This window comes from Entelurus aequoreus, linkage group LG25, assembly GCF_033978785.1.
Source record: "Entelurus aequoreus isolate RoL-2023_Sb linkage group LG25, RoL_Eaeq_v1.1, whole genome shotgun sequence".
In the NCBI taxonomy this organism is placed as follows: Eukaryota; Metazoa; Chordata; class Actinopteri; order Syngnathiformes; family Syngnathidae; genus Entelurus; species Entelurus aequoreus.
The window spans coordinates 19,956,132-19,982,697 of NC_084755.1; the positions used below are offsets into that span (position 1 = coordinate 19,956,132).

The 26,566-nt window shown below is 42.1% G+C and overlaps 2 protein-coding genes across 3 annotated transcripts in view; both read left to right on the top strand.

Moving 5' to 3' along the window:
• Window positions 1-1,570: 1,570 nt before the first annotated feature.
• LOC133642801 (cytochrome P450 2K1-like) lies at window positions 1,571-16,920 on the top strand. Of its 2 annotated transcripts, none has more exons than XM_062037191.1 (9): window positions 1,571-1,787; window positions 1,860-2,022; window positions 5,303-5,452; window positions 5,523-5,683; window positions 12,616-12,795; window positions 12,876-13,017; window positions 13,092-13,276; window positions 13,361-13,460; window positions 16,003-16,920. In XM_062037191.1, exons 1-9 carry the CDS (start codon window positions 1,590-1,592, stop codon window positions 16,188-16,190), a joined length of 1,467 nt encoding a protein of 488 aa, XP_061893175.1. In that variant the 5' UTR covers window positions 1,571-1,589; the 3' UTR covers window positions 16,191-16,920. The 2 variants fall into 2 exon arrangements, with proteins under 2 accessions (XP_061893175.1, XP_061893174.1); XM_062037190.1 differs by having other exon boundaries at window positions 13,361-13,502; window positions 16,003-16,919.
• Window positions 16,921-20,874: 3,954 nt separating this feature from the next.
• The window catches only part of LOC133642802 (cytochrome P450 2K1-like), a 12,750-nt gene continuing 7,058 nt past the window's right edge, over window positions 20,875-26,566 (top strand). Inside the window, exons 1-4 of the mRNA XM_062037192.1 lie at window positions 20,875-21,191; window positions 21,264-21,426; window positions 26,207-26,356; window positions 26,431-26,566. The exon at window positions 26,431-26,566 is cut by the window's right edge and continues 25 nt beyond it. Coding sequence (XP_061893176.1) covers window positions 20,994-21,191; window positions 21,264-21,426; window positions 26,207-26,356; window positions 26,431-26,566 — 647 coding nt within the window. The 5' untranslated portion in view covers window positions 20,875-20,993. The remainder of the gene's footprint in view (window positions 21,192-21,263; window positions 21,427-26,206; window positions 26,357-26,430) is intronic.

Here is a 26,566-nt window from a genome sequence, read left to right on the forward strand (position 1 = left end):
AGACCATGGCACTCAACTTTTGATTGAGGAACTGTTTTCTTCATTTCGGCTGGAATCTGACGACTGACGGAAAACCGAGTACAAGAGGAAGGAACGCAGAGTCCAAATTTAATTCTGTCTATGTTTGATTCTTTGCTTCTTGTCTTGTTTAATAGATGTCATCAGTGTTTGAACCTGACACTATATATATTTGGATTAATCACACACATCATTCTTGTATATTAATAAACACGCTACAAGCTAAACGACGTCCCTGCCTCCGGGCCGTCTCCTTCTCCACTGTACCGTTACAAAAATATCTGTATTTATAATAACAATGTCGTTGTTCGCTTGTCGTTTTAGGTGACAAAGTTTATTATCATTAGTTATTGATCTTAAAATTTTAGATTTTTTTCCCATTAAAACAGCCCTTTGTTTTATCATTTTGTGGTATAATTGTTTGTTTAATTGTGGGCCAATACAATTACAGTTGCAGATACCAAATAGCCATTTTGGACAGCCTGCCTTATACTGAGTTAACGAGTAAGATAAGACCGTTACGTACAGCGGGGGAAGAAGACGACACACCGGCAGAGATCAGTTCAATAGGTTTATTGAAACTGATGCTGATGATATGTTGGCGTGTGTATGCTACTAAACGTGACTGGTGCAAGACGATGTGTAGAATTAACAATGTAAATGTTACCAGAGTTTGTTGTAAGTGCGTGTTGGATGAATCCTTCGCCAGACCAAAGGAGCAAGGCGAGAAGGCAGTCCGTGGGCAAGCGAGAGGTCGGGGGCTGGAAAGAGGCAACGATGTCCGCGTCCAAGCAGGGGTCGAAGATCGAGGGAGGCAGTCCAGAATCCAGTGGGAAGTCGAGGCGCACGGCTCAATCACGGGAGACAGAGGGAACACTGCGGGGAACACAGAGAACATAAGACATGGGCACAAGGGAAGCACAGAGAGAGCAAGTACGCGGAGGGAAGCCAGAGACGGGATGCTTACTACGGAGAGTTAACTACATTCCGGCACTGGATCTTCGGGTCTGCTTGTCTTTATGCAGTCAGTCCTCATCAGACCCAGGTGCGTTGATTGGTGATTGCCTGCAGCCTTGCAGGCGTGTGGCTGCGATGCGGGAAGAGTGAGCAGGGGCGTGCGGGATTGCGCATGCGCCGTGACAACCATAATACCAAAAGTACTATGCATAATGTATTCATGCATTGTGTGCAGTGATTAATTTTTTTTTTTCTGAAATCCTAAAAACACGTTTAATTGTTGATAAATACACATACATTCAGAAGTAGGGGAAATATGTTGGGTTTTTCCCTCCCCTAAAAATGAACTTTCAACCTGAAAGTTGGTGTTCTGTGTAGAGAATCCAAACAATGCACCGTTGTCAAGTAATACAGAGTGAGTAAAAGATGTTTAACCCCTTACATGCCTCTATGAACTTTGTATTTTTTATTTGAATTGATTTGTTCTGTTGACGAGACTGTTTCAACACGCCCACTGGAGTGTGATTGGAGGAACAGATCCTCCTCAGCTTTTATAGAGAGCCACTGAGCGTGTGCAGCAAGTGTGTTTGTGAAGGTGCGTGCCCTGACACAGCATGTTTGAAGAGCTCCTGCAGGCTCCTGCTTTGGCCTCCTGGTTGGGGCTTCTTGCAGGCTTGCTGGCCGTCTATCTTTTGTACTCAAGTTGGACTTTCCAAGATAAACAGAAGCATCCTCCTGGGCCCAGACGTCTTCCTTTGATTGGTAACCTGCATCAGTTGGACCTTCAGAGGCTTGATAAGTCAATTTTTAACGTGAGTCATTCTTGTTTTTCATACTGATGTTTAATTGCATGCGTTGCATGGACCTAACCCTGATTTGTTTAGCTGTCTAAAAGGTACGGACCGGTGTTTACCGTCTACTTCGGACTGAAAAAGGTGGTGGTCCTGGCTGGAAGCAAGACTGTCAGACAGGCTCTAATCAACCATGCCGAGGAGTTTGGGGAGAGAGAAACAAGCCCTTTATTCCACGATTTAACCAAAGGGCATGGTAAATATTTCACCAACTAAAATGAGCATTATCTCGTAGCTGGCAAGACTCATAACTAATCAAAATAACATTTTGCGGCATGAGAATTGCTCTTTGTGCATGTTGGTAGTTACAATTGTTTATGACAGCCCGTTACATAATTCTTGTGTATTCAGTGTCCCACAGATCTATTTTTGGCTGCGGGAGTGTGTTCAGCGATATAGTGGGGGCCTAATAGGACGCCTTTTTTCAAATTGCATAAATGGTGATAATAATATAATATAAAAAAGGCTAAAAAGTAGAGATGTCCGATATTCCAATAATGCCCAGCTCTTAATTACCGATACCGACATCAACCGATACCGATATATACAGTTGTGGAATTAACACATTATTATGCTTAATTTTGTTGTGATGCCCCGCTGGATGCATTAAACAATGTAACAAGGTTTTCCAAAATAAGAGAACAACTTCAACTCAAGTTATGGAAAAAAGTGCCAACTGCCATATTTATTATTGAAGTCACAAAGTGCATTATTTTTTTTAACATGCCTCAAAACAGCAGCTTGGAATTTGGGACATGCTCTCCCTGAGAGAGCTCTAGGAGGTTGAGGTGAGCGGGGTTCTTGGTAGGGAGTAGCAGGGGTGTATATTGTAGCGTCCCGGAAGAGTTAGTGCTGCAAGGGGTTCTGGGTATTTGTTCTGTTGTGTTTATGTTGTGTTACGGTGCGGATGTTCACCCGATATGTGTTTGTCATTCTTGTTTGGTGTGGGTTCACAGTGTGGCGCATATTTGTAACAGTGTTAAAGTCGTTTATACTGCCACCCTCAGTGTGACCTGTATGGCTGTTGATCAAGTATGCCTCGCATTCACATGTGAGTGTGTGAAAAGCCATAGATATTATGTGACTGGGCCGGCATGCAAAGGCAGTGCCTTTAAGGTTTATTGGCGCTCTGTACTTCTCCCTACGTCCGTGTACACAGTGGCGTTTTAAAAAGTCATACATTTTACTTTTTGAAACCGATACCGATAATTTCCAATATTACATTTTAAAGCATTTATCGGCCGATAATATCGTCGGTCCGATATTATCGGACATCCCTACTAAAAAGAATATACAACTTTTAATTTTTTTGTATCAACCCATATCTTCCTTGTTACATTATATCGTTTTGCTGTGTTTTACAATTGGTGCTGCCTATTTTATTACTACAGTATAAAACAGGCTGCACTTTGTACACCCCTAATTTATTAACCTTTTTTATTTATTATTATAAAATAATTTAAAATAAAAATATAATATAAAAAAGGCTAAAAAGAATATACAACTTTAAATTTTTTTGTATCAACCATATTTATCTTGTTACATTTTATCGTTTTGCTGTGTTTTACAATTGGTGCTGCCTATTTTATTACTACAGTATAAAACAGGCAGCACTTTGTACACCCCTAATTTATTAACATTTATTATTCGGCCCTCCCTGAATGTGGGAATGCAGTTTGGCAGACAAGTAAACTGGTCCTTTTAGCTAGCGATAAAAAAATCCAACTTGAGGTTGTGGATTAATAATCATAATAATAGTGGATTCAACTTGTATAGCGTTTTTTTAGACACTCACTTTACCATGAGAACTGACAATCAGAATCAGAATCGGGAATACTTTAATAATCCCAGAGGGGAAATTAAGATTTTCAGCACAATCCCATTCAAGATCAGACAAACATTACAGGGAGACAGAACAGGATCGCTGACGGGTCTGCCAACTTCTGGCGCCCCTTACAAAAAAAGTGAGAAACAGGTAAACACTGGGGAGGGGGAGATGAGAAAAAAAGATATTCAGTCTAAGCCTGGGCCCCTGGAGAAGGGGTCCAGACTGAGGCCAAAGGAAAAAAAACAACTCATAGCCATAGCACACATAAACTTGTGTGTGAGGGAAACATCAAATAACACAAAGGACATTAAAAGAGTAGAGCTGATGCAACCAGCCACTTCTACACACAGCCACAAAAGTAAAACAACAACAAAACGCCATCGTCTGCTGGGGTGGGGGGAGCATGGCCAGAGACAGGAGCAGACCCAACAAAGCAACCAAGAGAGACGACTCCACCCTCGGCCGCCCACCAACTCTCGGCCAGTGTCCAGTCCGCATGGATGAGCGAGGATGCGTCTAAGGAGACCGAGGTGTCCGATGCCTGCTCATTCAGCCAAGACACTGTGAAGCTTGTCCGTCCTGGCGCCCAGCGCCAGCTCCGCAGCCCTGTCTCTTCATCCGTATCTCCTCCAGTCTCTCCAAACGGACTCTGGCGTGGCAGAGACCCAGCAGCTGGTCTCTATGGCCAAAAGGGTCCCGGGAGGCAGATCCAGAATTTCACAAAAAAGCACCGCAGCAGTCACGAAAGTGCCACCCCTTGTCACGCAGTCCCAAAGGGTCCAGAACCAAAAGGCCAAAAAAACAAATACATGAAAACAAGAGGGAAACATCGGGAACACAAAAGCATGACACAAGAGCACAGAGCTCCTGCCAACAGCATCGTCACGGAGGTGGAAGGCGGCGTCTCCAGCAGGCCCACCAAAGAAGATGGCGCCGTCTGCAGGCCCACCGAAGAGGATGGCGCCGTCTGCAGGCCCACCGAAGAGGGTTTTTTGCAATTCAGTGTGATGCGCTAAGTTTACCCAGATCACTGTTTGTGACCCTCGGCGGATAGACCGTGAGGACTCTTTTTGGGACATCTTCTGGATATTCTGGATTTAAAGGTACACGTCCCACAACAACAAGCATTGCTGCGTTGCTAGCGTCTCCAGCATCGTCGCCTCCGTGACGATGCTGGAGACGCTAGCAACGCAGTGGGGTGCACCGCCGGAGACGAGGAAGCTGGCGACGCCGTGGGACGGCCCGCCGATGACGATGTCGTCGTGGGAGGAGCCGGATCAGCAGGCAGCTGCACCGTTGCCGTGAGCAGGCCCACCGGGGTGGATGGCGGCCACCGCAGGCCCACCTGGGTGGAAGGCTGCGTCTGCAGACCCACCGAAGAAGATGGCGCCGTCTGCAGGCCCACCGAAGAGGATGGCGCCGTCTCCAGGCCCACCGAAGAGTATTTTTGCAAATCAGTGTGATGCGCCAAGTTTACCCAGATCACTGTTTGTGATCCTCGGCCCCACACCCAGAAAAGTACACTTGGGACAGAGAAATCCACAAGACGGAAAAAGGACAGGGTCACGCACAGGAAATCCGGCAAAAACCGATACAGTACATGACATGAAATTACAATAAAAACTTTTTTTCTCCCACTCGCTTACAGGCATTGTATTCTCCAATGGTGATGGCTGGAAGGAAATGAGGCGTTTTACCTTAATGACTCTGAGAGATTTTGGGATGGGCAAGAGACTCAGTGAGGAGAAAATCACTGAGGAGTGTCACTACCTGATTGAAGAGTTTGAAAAACATGAAGGTGACTTTTTATTGACTTAAATCTACATGTTTAAGTTATTGTTTCTAAAGCATTCTGTCTTTCCTCTCAGGCAAAGCCTTTGACAACACAACGATCATCACCTATGCAGTTTCAAATATCATTTCTGCCATCCTATTCGGAAAGAGGTTTGACTTCAAAGATCCAGTCCTCCGATACATGGTGGAACATGACAAAGAAATCATCCGTCTGGTTGCATCAGTTTCCCTTTTGGTACTCCATCAACACATTGTGTACTTATAAGGCCTAAAAACATGTGTCAGTTGCATTGCATTCCCTTATATCAGGGGTGTCAAACTCAAATACAGAGTGGGCTAAAATTTAAAACTGAACAAAGGTTGAACAAATGAACCTTTTAATAGGGACTCAAACAAGTTTTGCATTGAATATTGAACAAGCAAAGCTTATATAACTTCATAGTGACATGCAAAATCGAGTTTCAAATAATAATAATAATAATTAAAAAATATCAATGACATATCAAATACAATTTAAATAAAAATTGAATGCCTCTTTTCTATTTGCAGCTTTCTGAGGTAAATATCAACATTAACTTTTTCCACAGGCTAATAAATTTGAAAATGAAATAACAATGAATAAACCAACCATTCAGGACATTAAACTGCTCAGTTTGCAACACACTTATCTAATCTGATGTGCCCAAGCCAGATACCTGCCATCTTTTCTTGGATGCTAGTTCATTAATGTCGGGGCTCAGGCTTTGAGCTGAGGCAACCTTCATTATCGAACGAAGGTGTTTATATAAACAACTTTAACACTGTTAGAAATATACGCCACACTGTGAATCCACACCAAACAAGAATGAAAAACACATTTCGGGAGAACATCCGCACCGTAACACAACATAAACACAACAGCACAAATACCCAGAACCCTTTGCTGTACTAACTCTTCCGGGACGCTACAAAATACACCCCTGCTACCACCAAACCCCACTATTCACTAAAGTAAATAGTTTACTGTTACTGTTCCAAATGACACACACGTTTATTGCACCAAGGCATTAGGTGTTGATACAAAATACAAGTTCATACAAAAATAGGTGATTTTATTATTATTAAGTTAAAATCAATGAAAAAGCCACCATAGCGTGTTATGATGACAGAAAGCACAGCAAACAAGTACTGTATTTTCCGGATCGTAGGGTGCACAGGATTATAAGGCGCACTGCCGATGAATGGTCTATTTTTTATCTTTTTTCATATATTAGGCGCATTAAAGGAGTCATATTATAATTGTTTTTTTTTCTAAATGTAAAACACTTCCTAGTGGTCTACATAACATGTAATGGTGGTTCTTTGGTCAAAATGTTGCATAGATGATGTTTTACAGATCATCTTCAAGCCGCTTTCTGACAGTCGCTTCAGGATGCGCCGTTTTGTGGGCGGTCTTATTTACGTGGCTCACCTTTGACATCGTCTTTTCCCCGGCATCTCCTCATCCGGAAACAACAAGAAGGACACAAATGTGTCCCGTGAAAAACCGTCCAACCGGAACTCTCTAATAACTAAAGTTCCTTGGGTGAATAATGTTAACTCACTACACCGTGAGAACTTTACACTACTTTATATTAGAAATTGCAACAGCGGAGGATGATTGTCCCATAACAAGAAGATAGAGAAAACGAAGAAGCTTATCTACTACAAAGGCAGACACGGGCAAATTGTCAGGACTTATACAGATCCCAAATACAGATCAGCAGGTACCGGAAGGTAAGAATAGTTGGTTTTACATAATATTGCGAAACAAAACGGCAGATATGTCTTACCTTATATACACACCATAATAACACTCGCATGTTTAACGCGCTGACAATCCTTCAAGCGGTGCGGCTTCATAGCTTACCAAAGTTGTACTAAAACATTTTGATAGATTTTTCAAGTTTGTAATAATTATCAATATTTTCAATGGAACATTTAAAATGTTGGTGTTGTTTACTTGAGACCCATCATAGTGCAGCCTACACTTATCTCTTATGTTTGACTGCCATCTACTGGTCACAGTTATCATTACACCATGTACCAAATAAAATAGCTTCGAGGTGGGTAAGCTCAACCAAACTTATTCCTTACATTAGGCCCACCGGCTTTTAAGGCGCACTGTCGAGTTTTGAGAACAAAAAAAAGGAATTTAAGTGCACCTTATAGTCCGGACATTACGGTAGATAAATTCAAACTTCAAAATCATTATAAAGTAGGCAACACATTTATAGCAAAATAACCCAACAACTGTATTATTAAAGTTTGTGCAGTCAAATTATTAATTTTTAAAATCAGATTAATCACACTTTTGAGATGTGATGACTTCAAGTTGCTTACATAATAAACTACAATAATGTTGCAAACACAAAAATGACAGCACAACAAACACACTGGGCAATACAAAAAATGACAACTTCCTTTAAAGGCCTACTGAAATTATTTTTTAAAATTTAAACGGGAACAGCAGATCCATTCTATGTGTCATACTTGATCATTTCGCGATATTGCCATATTTTTGCTGAAAGGATTTAGTAGAGAAAATCGACGATAAAGTTCGCAACTTTTGCTCGCTGATAAAAAAAAGCCTTGCCTGTACCGGAAGTAGCGTGACGTCACAGGAGCTAGGTTTCCTCACAATTCCCCGTTGTTTACAATGGAGCGAGAGAGATTCGGACCGAGAAAGTGATGATTACCCCATTAATTTCAGCGAGGATGAAAGATTCGTAGATGAGGAACGTTACAGTGAATGACTTGAGAGGCAGTGATGGACGTATTTTTTTTCGCTCTGACCGTAACTTAGGTACAAGCTGGCTCATTGGATTCCACACTCTCCTTTTTCTATTGTAGATCACAGATTTGTATTTTAAACCACCTCGGATACTATATCCTCTTGAAAATGAGAGTCGAGAACGCAAAATGGACATTCAGTGCCATTTATCTCCACGACAATACATCGGCGAAATGCTTTAGCTACGAGCTAACGTGATAGCATCTTGCTTTAACTGCATATAGAAACAAAAGAAATAAACCCCTGACTGGAAGGATAGATAGAAAATCAACAATACTATTAAACTGTGGACATGTAAATACACGGTTAATGCTTTGCAGGCTGGCGAAGGTTAACAATGCTGTGCTAACGACGCCATTGAAGCTAACTTAGCAACCGGACTGCACAGAGCTATGCTAAAAACATCAGCTCTCCACGTACGCCAGCCAGCCCTCATTTGCTCATCAACACCCGTGCTCACCTGCGTTCCAGCGATCGGCAGAAGGACGAAGGACTTCACCCGATGCGTTTGGCGGCCCGGAGACGTAGGAAGTCAAGGTGAGGTCGGCGGCTAGCACGGCTAGCACAGCTAGCGCGGCTAGCGCAGCTAGCGCTCCAACAAAGTCCTCCTGGTTGTGTTGCTACACTGATCCCACCTACAACTGTCTTCTTTGCAGCCTTCATTGTTCATTAAAAAAATTGCAAAAGATGTCCAGAATACTGTGGAATTATGAAATGAAAACAGAGCTTTTTGTATAGGATTCTACAGGGTACCATAACTTCCGTTACTCTGACTTCGTCACGCGCATACGTCATCATACCGCGACGTTTCAGCCGGATATTTCCCGGGAGATTTAAAATGTCACTTTATAAGTTAACCCGGCCGTATTGGCATGTGTTGCAATGTTAAGATTTCATCATTGATATATAAACTATCAGACTGCGTGGTCGGTAGTAGTGGCTTTCAGTAGGCCTTTAAGCAAGTGGAAGTGTCTCGGACCATCTTCTGGGGAACTCAACAGTGTCAAAATATACACTTTTTACATACAATGTTACGTTTGTAATGACTCAAGGTGGCTTAGAGGTGACCCAAAGCCGTGATTGGTTAACTGCAGGTCACAAAGGCAACATACTCCTTTCCTATTGGCACAAATATTGTGTCATTGAGAATAGACAAGTCAACCAAATTTAAGAAGAATTTTGTTATTTATTTAGGACACTGCACATTAATGATAATAATAATGAAAGCTATACTGTACAGACTGAAAATGAGACATATTATATAGCATACACTGCAAAAAGTCAGTGTTCAAAAACAAGAAATAAAAATACAAAAATGAGGGGTATTTTATTTGAACTAAGCAAAATTATCTGCCATTAGAACAAGAAAATTCGGCTTGTCAAGACTTTCCAAAACAAGTCAAATTAGCTAACCTCAATGAACCCAAAAATACCTTAAAATAAGTATATTCTCACTAATAACAAGTGCACTTTTCTTGGTAGAAAAACAAAGAGACCTTTTTCGTCAATATTTGGAAAAATATTCTTAAATTAAGTAAATGCTAGTGCCATTATCTTGACATAATGATATCCGCTCGGTATCATGATCTTTTTTTCATGCTTGAAGTAAGAAATTATTACTTTAAAAAAGTAGTTTTATACTTGTGAGTGTTGATGACACAGCTTTGCAACAGTTGATATTCTAGTTTCAAGCATGTTTTACTCAATATAGGTCATAAAATCTCAGCAACAAGCTGTAATATCTTACTGAGATCATTTAGGACCAAAACCTTTAAAACAAGTAAAACACTCTAACATAAAATCTGCTTAGTGAGAAGAATTGTCTTATCAGACAGAAAATAAACAAATATAACCCTTATTTGAGATATTTAATCTTAATTAGATTTCAGTTTTTGCAGTGTAGTTGTTCACTTCCATTTGTAGTCCCCCGTATCATAATTTAAAATATTGAACATGTAAATGCAAAATAGATATACTTATAAAAAACACACAGCAATAATGAAATTAAAATAATTTATACAAGGTGGATGGATCAAGAACAAAGCAGCCTACCATAGAATAAAAAAAACTAGAAGTAAGATAATATAAGAAATTAGTTAAAGAAATTATAGTTAGGATGTTTTTATCAAAAAAATCTATATCTAAAAAAAAAAGCTTAAAATTAGTGTTATTTAGAAAATATACATTACAGGTGTTTAACTGTTATTTCTGTGTACGTTTTAGAGGTTGTGCCGTCAGGGCCAGCAAGGCCTTCTTTGCTGGCCTACCATAAATCATGATCATAAATTAATAAAAGTTAATTTTATTTTTAATTTACTTTTCGTAAATATACAAAAGCATTCATCATATTCTCTTCATGTCATATTAGGCTGCAGTGTTGTTGTTTTTAAGTTAGAGCTTTTATCCAATCAGAATTCAGCTAGCTTGTTGCCAGCGCTCTATGAATTCTGCCGGAGGCCCTCTGAATCAACATTAGAGGGGTTTGTGCGGTGTAAACGAACAGAGGACCTTCAGTTAAAAGACAGTCGCGATAGCCGATCACATCACGAGTTGTTGACAGTAGCCCATCTAGGTGGCCTTACGTTGAACGTGACTGTGAGTGGATACTCACTTGTCACTCCCAAGTATCCAATCACAAGTTTTGAAAGCCGAAAGTGGCACCGGAGCACCACCCGGCCAGCGGAGGAATCAGCGGTACTTCCTTATTTAACCAACAAAGAAGGAAAACAAAACGTTGATTAGGTGGCAGATATATATTTGCAAGGCCATTTTCAAGAAGGATATTTAAAGAGAAACTAGATCTTGTGAAAATCAGCCGGAGAATCGGAGCAGCTGGGGCAGTATTGCAGTCTCTCTGCCGCACTGTTGTGACGAAACGAGAGCTGAGCCAGAAGGCAAAGCTCTCGGTCTACCGAGCTATCTACATTCCTACTCTCACCTATGGTCATGAAGTGTGGGTCATGACTGAAAGAATAAGATTGCGGATACAAGCGGCCGAAATGAGTTTCCTCAGAAGGGTGGCTGGCATCTCCCTTAGAGATAGGGTGAGAAGTTCAGTCACCCGAGAGAGACTCAGAGTAGAGCCGCTGCTCCTTCGCTTGGAAAGGAGCCAGCTTAGGTGGTTCGGGCATCTCGTGCGGATGCCTCACGAGCGTCTCCCTAGCGAGGTCCTCGTTGCACGTCCCACTGGGAGGAGACCCCGTGGTAGGCCAAGGACCAGATGGGGAGATTCCATCTCCTCTCTGGCCTGGGAACGCTTCGGGATTCCCCACGAGGAAGTCGCTAATGTTGCTCTGGAGAAGGAAATCTGAGGGTCTCTGCTGGAGCTGTTGCCCCCGCGACCAGATTCCGGATAAGCGGTTGAAGATGGATGGATGGATAGATCTTGTGAGATGAGGTTGGCCGACCATGGAAACCCGTTAAGCTGTTCTGGCGGTGAAATGGTTTGGCTTCCATTTCCACTCGAATCAACCAACTTCAAACGGTACCAATGGCTTATACGGCATCAAATGGCTGTTACAAATTGTGAGTTCAAATATATTTTTTCACATTCAATATGTTTTTTACAATTATTTTAGTTTTGACAGTACCTCGTTCGATGTGGGTTTATTGATTTTTAAATGTGCCAAAAAAATAGCCTGTTTTGTACACTAGTGACACATTGAGGTTATTCAATGCCCAGCAGTGCGCAAGTGTGTTTCTGTACATATACTTTTCAAGCCGTGGACATGTGGCGACATAAATGATTGTGTTTTGAAAAGGTATTTATTAAAGTCGGACTAAGTAAACATCACTCAATCATCAATCAATCAAAGTTTACTTATATAGCCCTAAATCACGAGTGTCTCAAAGGGCTGCACAAGCCACAACGACATCCTCGGCACAGATCCCACATCAAGGCAAGAAAAAACTCACGGCCCGCCACTGCATTTTAGTACACCTTGTATTGGACTACTGTCTTTCTTATTCAATTAAACACATTTACATTCAATTTATAGACTGCAATAATAATTTAAAAAACTTTTCGACGACACATTGTAATGTTTGCGAACAAAATAAAAGTATAAAAAATTGGATGTAAATAATAGTTTTATATTCTAAAGTAATTTTAAAACGTTTGTTTAACTGTGATAAAAGTTGAAAAAAAAATCAACATACAAGATACGTTTTGTAAAAAAGTACAAACAAATGTAATTTAATTATTTATATCTTAATAAACATTTTTTTAAAAAGGCAACACTTGTATTTAGTGGATATGGACAGTATATATTCACTTATTTGTCATTGTTTTTTTAACAAAAGTGATATTTGTATAGCTCACCAAAATAAATCATGTCCATTTTATTCCATGACAGATCTACAATGTGTTTCCGAAGCTGGGTCCTTGGCTTAAAAACTGGAGGGATTTAACCAAGAACGTGGAGGATTTCAAGCAGCATTTATTGCACATAATAAACAAACAAAGGGACACTTTCAATCCTGACATATGTCGGTGCTTTGTCGATGCTTTCTGCACACGTAAGCTGAGTCTGGAGGTAAGATGTCATTGTGTTTACATTTTCACCTCTCCTTAATGCAACCGTGCACGTAAAAAATATATGTTTTCTATTGTTAGGAGTCTGATGCTCAGAGGGTGCACTACCATGATGAAAACTTGACCAACAGCATGATGGATTTGTTTGGCGCTGGAACGGACACATCAGCAAACACTCTTCGCTGGAGTCTACTTTTAATGGCCAAGTACCCTCAAATACAAGGTGCACATCATGATAATATTGCATGAGAGAGTAGTGGTAGAGTGGCATTACTATCAGTGGTCTATTTCCTGCAGATCGGGTCCAGGAGGAGCTTAGTAGGGTGGTGGGAGACCGTCAGATCACAATGGAGGACAGGAGGAACCTGCCTTACATCGATGCTGTCATCCACGAGACACAGAGGTTCGCCAACATTGCCCCCACATCCATCCCTCACAGCACCAGCAGAGACGTCACCTTCCAGGGATACTTCATTGGAAAGGTCAGCCGCTGCTCCGTAAATAAAGGATCCCAATCAAGTAAAAAAATAATAATAATAATGTTTTTTGTCACTTGGTGCACCAAGGGGACCACTGTGCTCCCTCTGCTGACATCTGTCCTCTTTGATGAGAGTGAGTGGGAGACACCAAACACCTTCAACCCTTCCCACTTCCTGGACGAGGAGGGTAAATTCATCAGGAGGGATGCTTTCTTGCCTTTCTCTGCAGGTACAACCTCTCTTTCTTTCTTTTTCAAGAAATTTATTGTCAGTGATGTGCAGTAACAAGCTACATGTAGCTAAGCTACGTATCTTAACTACATTTTCCAGTAGCTTGGGAAGAGCTTAGCTACTTTTGTAACAAGTCGCTTAGGTACCTTTAGACCCATGTAGCTAAGTCGCTTACATCAAAGCTACAAACTGCAAAGAGAAAAAATGGAATACGAATCCAGGCCAAAAATTGGGTTGAAACATGAAAACATCCATACATACGGAGAAAATCCATGATTGGTTGGTGTTCGTATGTCATCCATCCGTCCATCTTCTTCTGCTTATCCGAAGTCGGGTCATGGGGTCAGCAGCCTAAGCAGGAAAGCCCAGACTTCCCTCTCTCCAGCCACTTCGTCCAGCTCTTCCCAGGGGATCCCGAGGCCTTCCCAGGCCAGCCGGGAGACATAGTCCTCCCAACGTGTCCTGGGTCTTCCCCGTAGCCTCCTACCAGTCGGACGTGCCCTAAACACCTCCCTAGGGAGGCGTTCGGTTGGCATCCTGACCAGATGCCCGAACCACCTCATCTGGTTTCTCTCGATGTGGAGGAGCAGCTGCGTTACTTTGAGCTCCTCCCGAAACACAGAGCTTCTCACCCTATCTCTAAGGGAGAGCCCTGCCACCCGGACGGAATGGATTAAGCAAAGAAATCCAATTTTTAAAAAACTGTTCAAACTCAAAGTGTTAACAATATACAAAGAAGAAGAACCATGATAAAACATTCTGAACTTATTTGTGACGATCTGTCACTTCATTTCTGTTTGTGCTTCCTGGTTTTGTGTTTATTTTCTATCAGTGCTCTTATTTTGGTTCTATTTCCTACATCTTGGGGCTCAACAACTGCAGCCATGTTCCCAAATAATCCTCGAGCCAGACTGTGACCTCGCAGGGATCCCTGTCGGCGACACTTCTGGACCGCACAATTCTTTGAGGACTTGAAAGCAAGGTTTGTGCGGTGCCCGCCCACAGCAGGCTCGGACCTTCTCCCTCCGCCTCGGCCACCGGTTCCGGCTTTCTGCCCGGCTCGGCCATCGCCACCTGTGCTCCCCCCGGCTCGGCCACCGCCGCCATCCTGTCCGTCTCCTGCTGTGCGACCTCCTGTACCGGCTCCACGGTGATCTCCTGTGCCGGCACCACGTAGACCACCGGTTCCTACACCGCATCAAACGCCGGTCCCAGCACAGTGTCGACCGCCAGTCGCGGCGCCACGTCGACCAACACCGGCTCAGCCGCCAGCACTTGCTCTTCTTGCCAGTCCAGCGAAGGCTCGATGTCCTTCCTGGCCTCCTGTTGGGACTCGGCGTGGGACGTGTCGTTGTCTCTCCTCCTAGCCCCCTTCCGCCGTCCCTGGTTTTTGCACCAGGGCACACTGACAACCAGGAGCTTCTTCTCCCAATAATGGACGGCGTCTGGCAGCCGCCTAGTGGAGGTAGGGGCTGCTACCGGCAGCGTTGCTGGGCAGCACACGCCGCTGTCATTCCCGTTGTCGCCGTCTCCGCTCACGACGATATAATCCTCTCTGGCGAGCTTTCCCACGGTTCCGCCATCTTCCTCGTCACCGGTGGGACTCCGCACGCCACCACCATCTTCCTTGTCGACAGCTGATCTGCTCATGACGCTGTCAGCATCGCCAAATGCAGCGGCGTTCAATGCATCACCGCCACCTGACTCACCCTCCCTGGCTGCGGGGACACTTGGCCTGGCGACCCACCGCCAAGTCCTCCCTCCGCCCTTCCTTGACTTTTGAAATTTTTCTGTTTTGTTTCCAGGGGACATCTGGAATCTGTCCCTAAACGGGGGGAGGGTTCCTGTGACGATCTGTCAGTTCATTTCTTTTTGTGCTTTCTTGTTTTGTGTTTATTTTCTATCAGTGCTCTTATTTTGGTTGTATTTCCTGCTTGTCGCGCTGAGCGCTGTTTCACCCCTCACCTGCGCTGCCAATCAGCATGTTTCTATTTATGCCTGTTTCGCGCGCTCCACAGTGCTCGAGGATTGACTTTATGTTTAGAACCTACGTGCACGACTGCTTCCTTCTGTTTCATTATGTTAAAATCCTCTTACCTGATCCCCGTTCTCCTGGTTCCTGCATCTTGTGGTCACAATAACTGCAGCCATGCGAGTTCCCAACATTATTGATACACTTATTCATCTCACTATTTGAAATACAACTTACTTCACCATTATGTATTTATTTATTTGTTACATTTTTATTATTTATGGAGTATATTGTGAATAAATTGAGAACAGGAATGGATGTGCTATGTAATGGAAAAGGGGTAGTATTGAATAACCTCCGCCTCTTCCTACTCCTTTTTGAACATGTTGAAAAGAGGAACTGGAAATTGTGATGTATCATGTTGTATCATGTATCATGATGTATCATGTTGTAATTGTATGCATGTTCGAAATTAACTCAAACCATAAACCATTTTGTTTTAGACTCACCGAGATTCTCTTTGCAGGCCGCAGGGCTTGCATTGGGGAAGGTCTGGCCCGGATGGAGCTCTTCCTCTTCTTCACACACCTCCTCCAATGCTTTCGATTCACCCCTGCACCCGGGATGTCGGAAGACCAGCTGGATTTGACACCATCGGTGGGCTTTACACTCTGTCCTCTACCACACCAGTTGTGTGCTGTGAGTCGCTACTGAGAAGGAGTTGTTTGGATAAAAGTATTAGGAGTGTCTCATACCTTTGCACTGAGTTTGTGAATGTAGGATCAATGATTGACATTATTAACATTATAATGGGCCAAAATATCAAAAGACTGCAAAGAAATATGACATTTTGAATGACTTTCAAATAATCCACACTGTTACTTATACTTACTCTTTTGTTATTAGAAAATGTATTTGTATTTGTGTTACAGATGTCTTGTACGATACATATACAATGTTTACATAATACATAACATACTACAATTTACACTCCATTAAAGTCAAACAAAATAACACAAAATGCAATTATAACCATAAACTTTCCAAGACAAAATTGTATGTGTTTGTATTTTGGATACTGACAAAAGTGTATAAATCATTTTGGGTGTTGAACAAACAAAAAAAAACAACCTCATCTCATTTCATCTCTCTTTATTTACCAAACATTATAAAAGTCCATACACTTAACCATTTTAATATGATTTGTAAGTGCTTTGTAAAAGGTAAACTCCCAGGAAGCTGTAATAGCTTATAAGCGGGAGTGGCCGTGCCAGCAATCGGAGGGTTGCTGGTTACTGGGGTTCAATCCCCACCTTCTACCATCCTAGTCACGTCTGTTGTGTCCTTGGGCAAGACACTTCACCCTTGCTCCTGATGGCTGCTGGTTAGCGCCTTGCATGGCAGCTCCCACCATCAGTGTGTGAATGTGTGTGTGAATGGGTGAATGTGGAAATACTGTCAAAGCGTTTTGAGTACCTTGAAGGTAGAAAAGCGCTATACAAGTATAACCCATTTATCATTTATTATTATTTATAATAAGGTACAACATTAATAAAATTTTTACATGCTTACATGCTAAAACATTTCCTAAATAATTTCATACATTCACACATCCTTACAGTTTCAATGTGTACTCTGAATTCATTTCCTAGTAAATTGTAATTTGCCAATATTATGCATATCTATTTCAGTATGCATACTATAATGACATATGTTCATTAATTAATGTTACAATAAACAAACAATAATACATATATTGCTTTGAATGACTGGTATTGCTTTTTCATCCTTTGGGGTTCATGGTGTTGTATAGTTAGGGTTGCAAAATTCCGGGAATATTCAAAGTTGGAAACTTTCCATTGGAATTAACGGGAATATATGGGAATTAACGGGAATTAATGGGAAATTAATGGGAATAAATATTGAATGCAACATGCTAGATCTTGCAGCATGATTATTAGCTAAAACAACCTGATTTAATGCAAATTCAGTAGAATTTCAACCCTGCACAGTGCATTCCTCCATCGCATGTGCAGTGCATTCTTCCATCATGCTACACACTACAGCAGGGCTATTGAGGCCACACTAGTATTTGAGCCCAAGGACTTCATCCAGTCAGGTAAGTTTTGATGATATTACTGGGGTAAATATATTTGATCTATGGTATTTAAGTTTAATAGAGGTGTAATTGCTTGTTACTGTATGACTGTAGACTACCCCAGCAGACTTCCACTCAAGCTAGCTAGCTGTTCCTGTACTTGTTAAACGATTTTGGGGCCAATATCTCTAGCTAGCTAGGTTTATGTACCACCACAGTCTCATAATGAACCGAAAATAATTCTCCGTTGGCCGTGATGCTAATTGTCTCTATGTTAAATCCCATTCGTTTATGCTAACAATGTTAGAGATCCGAATTTACCTTTTTTGTGAACTGTAAAGTTCAACTAGCAAATACTATATAAATCAATCAATCAATGTTTATTTATATAGCCCTAAATCACAAGTGTCTCAAAGGGCTGTACAAGCCACAACGACATCCTCGGTACAGAGCCCACATACGGGCAAGGAAAACTCACCCCAGTGGGACGTCGATGTGAATGACTATGAGAAACCTTGGAGAGGACCGCATATGTGGGTAACCCCCCCAAAACGATATTTCTATGTCAATATTTTCAAACTTCCCGAGCTTAACTTCCCGTGGTAAATTTCCGGAAACTTTCCACCCCCTTGCAACCCTAGGTATAATGTTGCAATAATTCATGTTTCAAAAGTTTTTTTTTTACATTTTCTCAATGAAGTAGATTGTGTGATTGGACTGTCAAGTTTATTCCAGATATTTGGGCCTTTACCCGTTATACTTTAGCTTGTGCTTTTGAGTTTATGTGCTCTTTAGCCAATTTTTTCTTCTCGTGTTATGTGTATGTGTGGAAGAGGTGATAAGAATTAACTCACTGAGGTCATTCATCTTATATACCACGTTATACGTCACACATGCGTTACGTAAAACGTTACTCTCGGTGAGTAACAATATGCAATATGAGAAGAAACATTGGACATTGATTGTATTAATCATGTCTTCTCAAATAGATACTACTACATTGCCAAAAAGTATTTGGCCACCCATCCAAATGATCAGAATCAGGTGTGCTAATCACTTGGCCCGGTCACAGGTGTATAAAATCAAGCACTTAGGCACAGAGACTGTTTATACAAACATTTGTGAAAGAATGGGCCGCTCTCAGGAGCTCAGTGATTTCCAGCGTGGAACTGTCAAGGGATGCCACCTGTGCAACAAATCCAGTCCTGAAATTTCCTCGCTCCTAAATATTCCAAAGTCAACTGTCGGCTTTATTATAAGAAAATGGAAGAGTTTGGGAACAACAGCAACTCAGCATAGGAAGTGGTAGGCCACATAACCTGACAGAGAGGGGACCCATTACCTCCCTGCTTGACAGTCAGCATCAAAGGGTTGGAATTGGAAGTTAAATCACCAAAAATGATTCCCAGCCACGGCCACTGCTGCTGCTCACTGCTCCCCTAACCTCCCAGGGGGGTGATCAAGGGTGATGAGTCAAATGCAGAGAATAATTTCGCCACACCTAGTGTGTGTGTGTGACAGTCATTGGTACTTAAACTTTTTAACTTTTAAATGTCTGCTTTTTTTCCATTAAATAAAACTTTGTGTTACATTTTTGCTGTATAATTGTTGGTTTAACTTTGGGGCAAATAAAACTAAAGTTGCGGATCTCAAATGGCCAGAGAGCCACATTTTGGACACAAATTCTAAAAACATGTTAAATTGTTTCTAAATAAACTGTCACGGTCCGGGCGCATGCCAATGCGCACTCATCTGTGCACTCCGATTAGAGCACTTCCAGGAGCGCGCCAGGCGCGTGTCAGTCCTGCTGCAGCCGGCAGCTGCAATCAATCACCTGCAATCAGCGCACCTGTGGTTGATGATAGGTCCTGCCTTCATAAGCCATCTCAACCTGCTATCCGGCGCCAGAAGGTAACCATCTGCTCGTGCACCGTAAGCTGACTAACCCTGCTATATGCACACTTTGCTCTCTGTGTTTTTCTTCCCCGTGTTATTGATTGTCTCGTGTCCTCCTTGTCGCCCCAACTTGACGTGTTGTGTGTCTCGTCATTCCTTGTTCCTCTGCTTCCCGGACTGCCTCTTGGACATGGACCTCCTACGCCCCGCTATAGCCCATGACTTCCTGCTTGCCTCACGGACATTCGAGACTGCCTTTCTGTTGTATTTACTAAGGGGAGGTGACGGCAAACATACACCAGGGGGAGGTATATACAAATATTTATTATATATATATATGGACAATATATATATATATATATATATATATATATAATAATACTAAACAATACAACTAAACTAAGGAAATGGAGTGTGAACTAGAATACAAGAGTGTGTATGGTGTAAGGCTACGTGTAGTATTTAACTGGAATGTGTGTTACCAAGTGTTGAACGAGATACGAGGAAGTCCAGGGGGCAGACAGGTGATCCGGGATACAAGCGGGGGTCCGTGGGGCTGAGAGGGGCGTCAAGAAGTCCGAGTCCAAAGTGGGGGGTCGAGGATCAAGGGATGCAGTCAGAATCCAGAGGGGTCCAGAGAAGTGAGGCGCACAGCTCACTTCCAAGGCGACGGAGGGAATTCTGCGGGGGACACGGGAGAAACAAGGGACAAGTAAGCCACGGAGAGGGAAACAAGACGAGAGAGCATAAAGCTTGACGCTTACGGTACACCATGAGAAAACTAAGTTCCCGCGCCGATCCTTGGGTCCACCCTGCCTTTATCCGGCACACCCTCATCAGTAACAGGTGCGCAGATAACCGGTGAGTGATTGCAGCTGGCGGCTGCTGCAGGGCGGAGACGCGCGCGGCGCGTCCCTGGGTTTGCGCGGCCGTGGGCGTGTCCCAAGGTGCGCATGGCAGGCAGGGGTCTGAGCCGTAACACTTTCCCCTCCGGGACTTCCGCCTCTCGCTCAACTTTCTCGGTAACACACAACAGCTAATCTCCACACATAGTCTCACACACACACTTTGGATTCGTCACACTCCATTCTGTAGTTTTGTTATATTAGTGTTTGGTTATTATATATATTGGGAATATATATATTAAATCTAGAGCTTAACTACGCCCCCTTTGTGTCTGTGCCGTCTACACCCCCGCCGTACACAACATAAACATTGATTAAAATGTGGGGGAATATGTTGTTTTTTTGCCACTCAAGAAATTAAATTTGACCAGTATTTTTATTCATTGTTTTATTTGTAGAGAATCCAAACAATGCACTTTTGTCAAGTAGTACAGAGTGACTTCAAGGTGTTGATCACCTTAATTGCCTCTATGAACTTTGTATCCTTTATTTGAAGGGATTTATTTTGTTGACGCCCACTGGAGTGTGATTGGAGGAACAGATCCTCCTCAGCTTTTATAGAGAGCCACTGAGCGTGTGCAGCAAGTGTGTTTGTGAAGGTGCGTGCCCTGACACAGCATGTTTGAAGAGCTCCTGCAGGCTCCTGCTTTGGCCTCCTGGTTGGGGCTTCTTGCAGGCTTGCTGGCCGTCTATCTTTTGTACTCAAGTTGGACTTTCCAAGATAAACAGAAGCGTCCTCCTGGGCCCAGACGTCTTCCTTTGCTTGGTAACCTGCATCAGTTGGATCTTGAGAAGGTTGATAAGTCTCTTTTTAAGGTGAGTCGTTGTTGTTTTTCATACTGATGTTTAAGTGCACGTGTTGCATCAACCTAACCCTGATTTGTTTAGCTGTCTAAAAGGTACGGACCGGTGTTTACCATCTACTTCGGACTCAAAAAAGTGGTGGTCTTGGCTGGAAGCAAGGCTGTCAGACAGGCTCTCATCAACCATGCTGAGGAGTTTGGGGAGAGAGAAATCACCCCTTTATTCCACGATTTTACCAAAGGCCATGGTAAATATTTCTTCTGTCTCTAAAACATGCTGGGTCACCAACTAAAAAGCTGCCCAGAAGCAGTTTCTCCAAGCTGTCAAGGTTCATAACACACTATAAATATTGTAGTGCTAATAGAATTGTTGTCCGCATGTTGCTAGTTACAATGTATTATGACAGTCCGATAAACATGTTGTGTGTATTCAGTGGTTCCGAAAGATTTGCATTCTTTTTGTGGCATCAGGAGCATGGCTCAATATGGTTATGACGGGGACTCAATATGATGTAATTGTTCAATTCGCATACCGGTAATTGAAAAAAGGCTTCTAAGGTATACAAATCTTCATCATTTTTTGTATCAACGTATATTTTTCTTGTTACACTAAATAATTTTGCTGTTTTTTTCAATTGTTGCTGCTTATTATATCAGGCTGCACTTTGTACACCCTCGGCCTCTTTACATGTATTACTCTGCCCTCCCTGAATGTTGGAATGTAATTGGGCAGATAAGCAAACAGTCCTTTAAAGATGAAAGTTTTTTCTTGATAACCTCCATAATGAAGTTGTAAAACTAAGCACACAAAGGAAAAGTACATTAATATACACAAAGTGCACATACAGTACAGGCCAAAGGTTTGGACACACCTTCTCATTTCAATGGGTTTTCTTTATTTTCATGACTATTTACATTGTAGTTTATCACTGAAGGCAAATAAACTATGACACCTGTGAAATGAAAACCATTGAAGCTAGAGATGTCTGATAATGGCTTTTTTACCGATATCCCATATTCCGATATTGTCCAACTCTTAATTACCGAAACCGATATATACAGTTTACACATTATTATGCCTAATTTTGTTGTGATGCCCCGCTGGATGCATTAAACAATGTAACAAGGTTTTCCAAAATAAATCAACTCAAGTTATGGAAAAAAAATGACAACATGGCACTGCCATATTTATTATTGAAGTCACAAAGTGCTTTTTTAAAACATTTTTAACATGCCTCAAAACAATAACAGTGCAACACTTTTTCACAACAGGGTCACTACTGCCTAGTTTCTCTTGTTATTTTCTTATTTTATTGTTATATTTTTATTGTCATTGTTGCTTTTTATTTTTATTATTGTAATATTTTTCTATTCTGTTTGCATTTATACCCCCATTATTTACTTTTTACTTTTTAAATTCTATCTCTCCTGAAGGAATCAATAAAGTACTATCTATCTATCCAAACAGCAGCTTGGAATTTGGGACATGCTCTCCCTGAGAGAGACTATGAGGAGGTTGAGGTGGGATGGGGTTGAGGTAGGGCGTGTTTATTGTAGCGTCCCGGAAGAGTTAGTACTACAAGGGATTCTGGGTATTTGTTCTGTTGTGTTACGGTGCGGATGTTCTCCCGAAATGTGTTTGTCATTCTTGTTTGGTGTGGGTTCACAGTGTGGCGCATATTTGTAACAGTGTTAAAGTTGTTTGTACGGCCACCCTCAGTGTGACCTGTATGGCTATTGAACAAGTATGTCTTGCATTAATTCGTAATGAGTAAAGCCGGTACATATTATGTGACTGGGATGGCATGCACGTAAAGGAAGTGCCTTAAAGGTTTATTGGCTCTCTGCACCTCTCTTTACGTCCGTGTACACAGCGACGTTTAAAAACGTCAAACATTTTACTTTTAAAAACCGATACCTATAATTTCCGATATTACATTTTAAAGCATTTATCGGCCGATAATATCGTCAGCCCGATATTATCGGACATCCCTAATTGAAGCTCATCGAGAGAATACCACGAGTGTGCAAAGCAGTAATCAGAGCAAAGGATGGCTATTTTGAAGAAACTAGAATATAAAACATGTGCAGTTATTTCACCTATTTTTGTTAAGTAGGTGACGTGTCCAAAGGTTTGGCCTGTACTGTACGTGTAGGAATGTTAGATCAACAATAACATTTGGTTTAAACTGAAAAAAGCAATACAACCACACAGGACAACGCTTGGGGGCGGCATAGCTCGGTTGGTAGAGTGGCCGTGCCAGCAACTTGAGGGTTCCAGGCTCGATTCCCGCTTCCGCCATCCTAGTCAATGCCGTTGTGTCCTTGGGCAAGACACTTTACCCACCTGCTCCCAGTGCCACCCACACTGGTTTAAATGTAACTTAGATATTGGGTTTCATGTATGTATTTCAGGTATGTAAAGCGTTTTGATTCAATAGAGAAAAGCGCTATATAAATATAATTCACTTCACTTCACTTGACTCTTATGACACTAGCTCAATGCTTACACACAATTGCCAAAAATTACAATCCAATCGTTTTAAACCTTTTACAAACGTTTAACAAATGAGTTTTAACGCAACAAAATTAACATTATGCAGCTATTTTGCACTTATAGGCACAGTCACTAAACTGGAATATGAAAAATGAATAAAACTTTGTACTGCCAGGCCAGTCTGCTACTCTCTGCACTTAATATACTGTGTGTGTTGACTAGTTAATACTAGTCCCCTAATACTAGTTCGGGGACGGCGTGGCGCCGTTGGGAGAGTGGCCGTGCCAGCAACCTGAGGGTTCCTGGTTCAATCCCCACCTTCTACCAACCTCGTCACGTTCGTTGTGTCCTTGAGCAAGACACTTCACCCTTGCTCCTGATGGGTCGTGGTTAGGGCCTTGCATGGCAGCTCCCGCCATCAGTGTGTGAATGTGTGTGTGTGAATGGGTGAATGTGGAAATAGTGACAAAGCGCTTTGAGTACCTTGAAGGTAGAAAAGCGCTATACAAGTATAACCCATAAATACAACCTGTTGCTCAAACCTTCCTGTTTTGCAAAATAATAACAACTAAAACATTTTGGCGGTCTGCTATAAGTTAATTGAATGTATGGGAAACATGAGTATTTGTGTAACACCCAAAAGTGATAATTGCAGAGTAGTAGAAAAATAAAGGGAATATTTTGCTGTGGGCGACTAAGTTTAACAGCTGGATCAACGTTTGCCTTTAAGTCCTGTAAAAACCCACAGACCAAATTTGAACTGCTGTCTTATTATTTGAAACAATGCATGGACATACATATACATAACATATAATACAATACAATGGTTAAACGTTTCAGTCCCTTTTTATGTTTATGTGTTTTCTTTAGTCCAAGTTCAATCTATTTTGAGTTATCTCAGTTCATTTAAAATCTAATTTAGTTGTATTATTCAAATTTTAAATTTGAGTTTCACACCATTTTTGGTTACTCCGACAAAAGAAAATAAGTGTTAACATTGCAAAATAGCCTTTTTACACATCTACAGTCCCTTCCAGGGTTTCACGTAATGTTGTTCCCATTGGGTTGAGGTTTTTTTCTTGCCCTAATGTGGGATCTGGCTTCTGCAGCCCTTTGAGACATTGTGATTAAGGGCTGTATAAGTAAACTTTGATTTATTGATGTAGTCCGTTAATGGCCCACTATGGAGCCAAAGGATAGGACTTTATTGTCATTGCATAAGTACAACGAAACTATCTTTTCAGCACAAACCCGTTCAAGATTAGACAAACAAATAGTGTACAGGGTTAAAGAACAGGATCGCTGATGGGTCGCTAAAAGCGCCCCGTAAAAGATGGGAAAAAGGTAAAACGCTGGGGAAGAAGATGAGTAAAAAAATACAATCGAGACTGGGCTCCTAAGGGGGCCTAGTCTGGAGTGGGAAAAAAACCTCCATGCCATGCACACATAAACATGTTACATATAATCACGACAACTCGCAACAGAGGGGGGGAGTTGGGACCCTGGAGGTCGACTGTTGCTATGAAGTGCTGCCAGCCGTCCATCACCCCGAAGGGGAATCAAGTGGTCGTGAAGGCGTGGGTTGGGTGTGTGTGTGTGTATGCCCATTGTCTTGGGTGTGTTGATGCAGTGCCCATAGGCCTGGGGCCGTTGTGCATGCAAGCAAAAGTTCGACTCCAGGTGTCGTTGAGGGAGGTCAAAAGCGTCCATCATTGAGGTGTCCTCGGGGGATGTTTTCAGAACAGCCTGCTGCTGTTAATGCAAAACACTGCCAGTAACATTCGGTGTCGGGTAAAAAAAAAATGGTATTGTAGAAAAAGTTGTATTGGCATTGAAACACGTTTTGTCAACAAAAAAATACAAACATTGAAAAAATGCACTATTTATGTTTTCTTTTGTCCTGTCCGTGTTATGATCTGTTGCCCAGATCATGGGTTATTTGGTTTTGACTCCCTCAGTTTTGTTTTCAGCACCCTTGAGTTTGTGTGTTTTGGTTACCAATGGTTGCTGACTTGTTTCACCTGCCTCTGATTATTGTCCGGCATTGATTGGCAACACTAAATTGGCCCTAGTGTGGGAATGTGAGTGTGAACGTTGTCTGTCTATCTGTGTTGGCCCTGTGATGAGGTGGCGACTTGTCCAGGGTGTACACCGCCTTCCGCCCAAATGCAGCTGGGATAGGCTCCAGCACCCCCCGCGACCCCGAGAGGGACAAGCGGTAGAAAATGGATAGATGGATGAATATTGAACAAATCTTACATGCATGAAGATGATGCATAACACTTAATTTTTTGCAAATCAGTGTGGTACGCCGAGTTTACCCAGACATGTTGCTTGGCAGATCATTGTTTGTTAGCCTCGGCCTGACACCCAGAAAAGTACACCTGAGCCAGAAAGATCCACAAGACAGTAAAAGGATAGGGAGAAGTGGCAGGAACATGATTTCAGGCAGAAAGAGATACAGTAATTGAAATGAAACTACACTAAAAACGTGTTTTCTATTGTAAAACAAACTTGCCGCTTGCTTACAGGCATAGTATTCTCCAATGGTGGTGGCTGGAAGGAAATGAGGCGCTTTACCTTAACAACTTTGAAAGATTTTGGGATGGGCAAGAGACTCATTGAGGAGAAAATCACTGAGGAGTGTTACAACCTGATTGAAGAGTTTGAAAAACATAAAGGTAACTTTTTTTTACTGACTTAAATCAACCTTACTTGGGTATGGTTTCTAAAGTACTCTTGTCTTTCCTCTCAGGCAAAGCCTTTGACAACACAATGATCATCACCTACGCAGCTTCAAATATCATTTCTGCCATCATATTCGGAAAGAGGTTTGACTTCAAAGATCCAGTCCTGCGGGATCTGGTGGAAAATGACAAAGACATCATCCG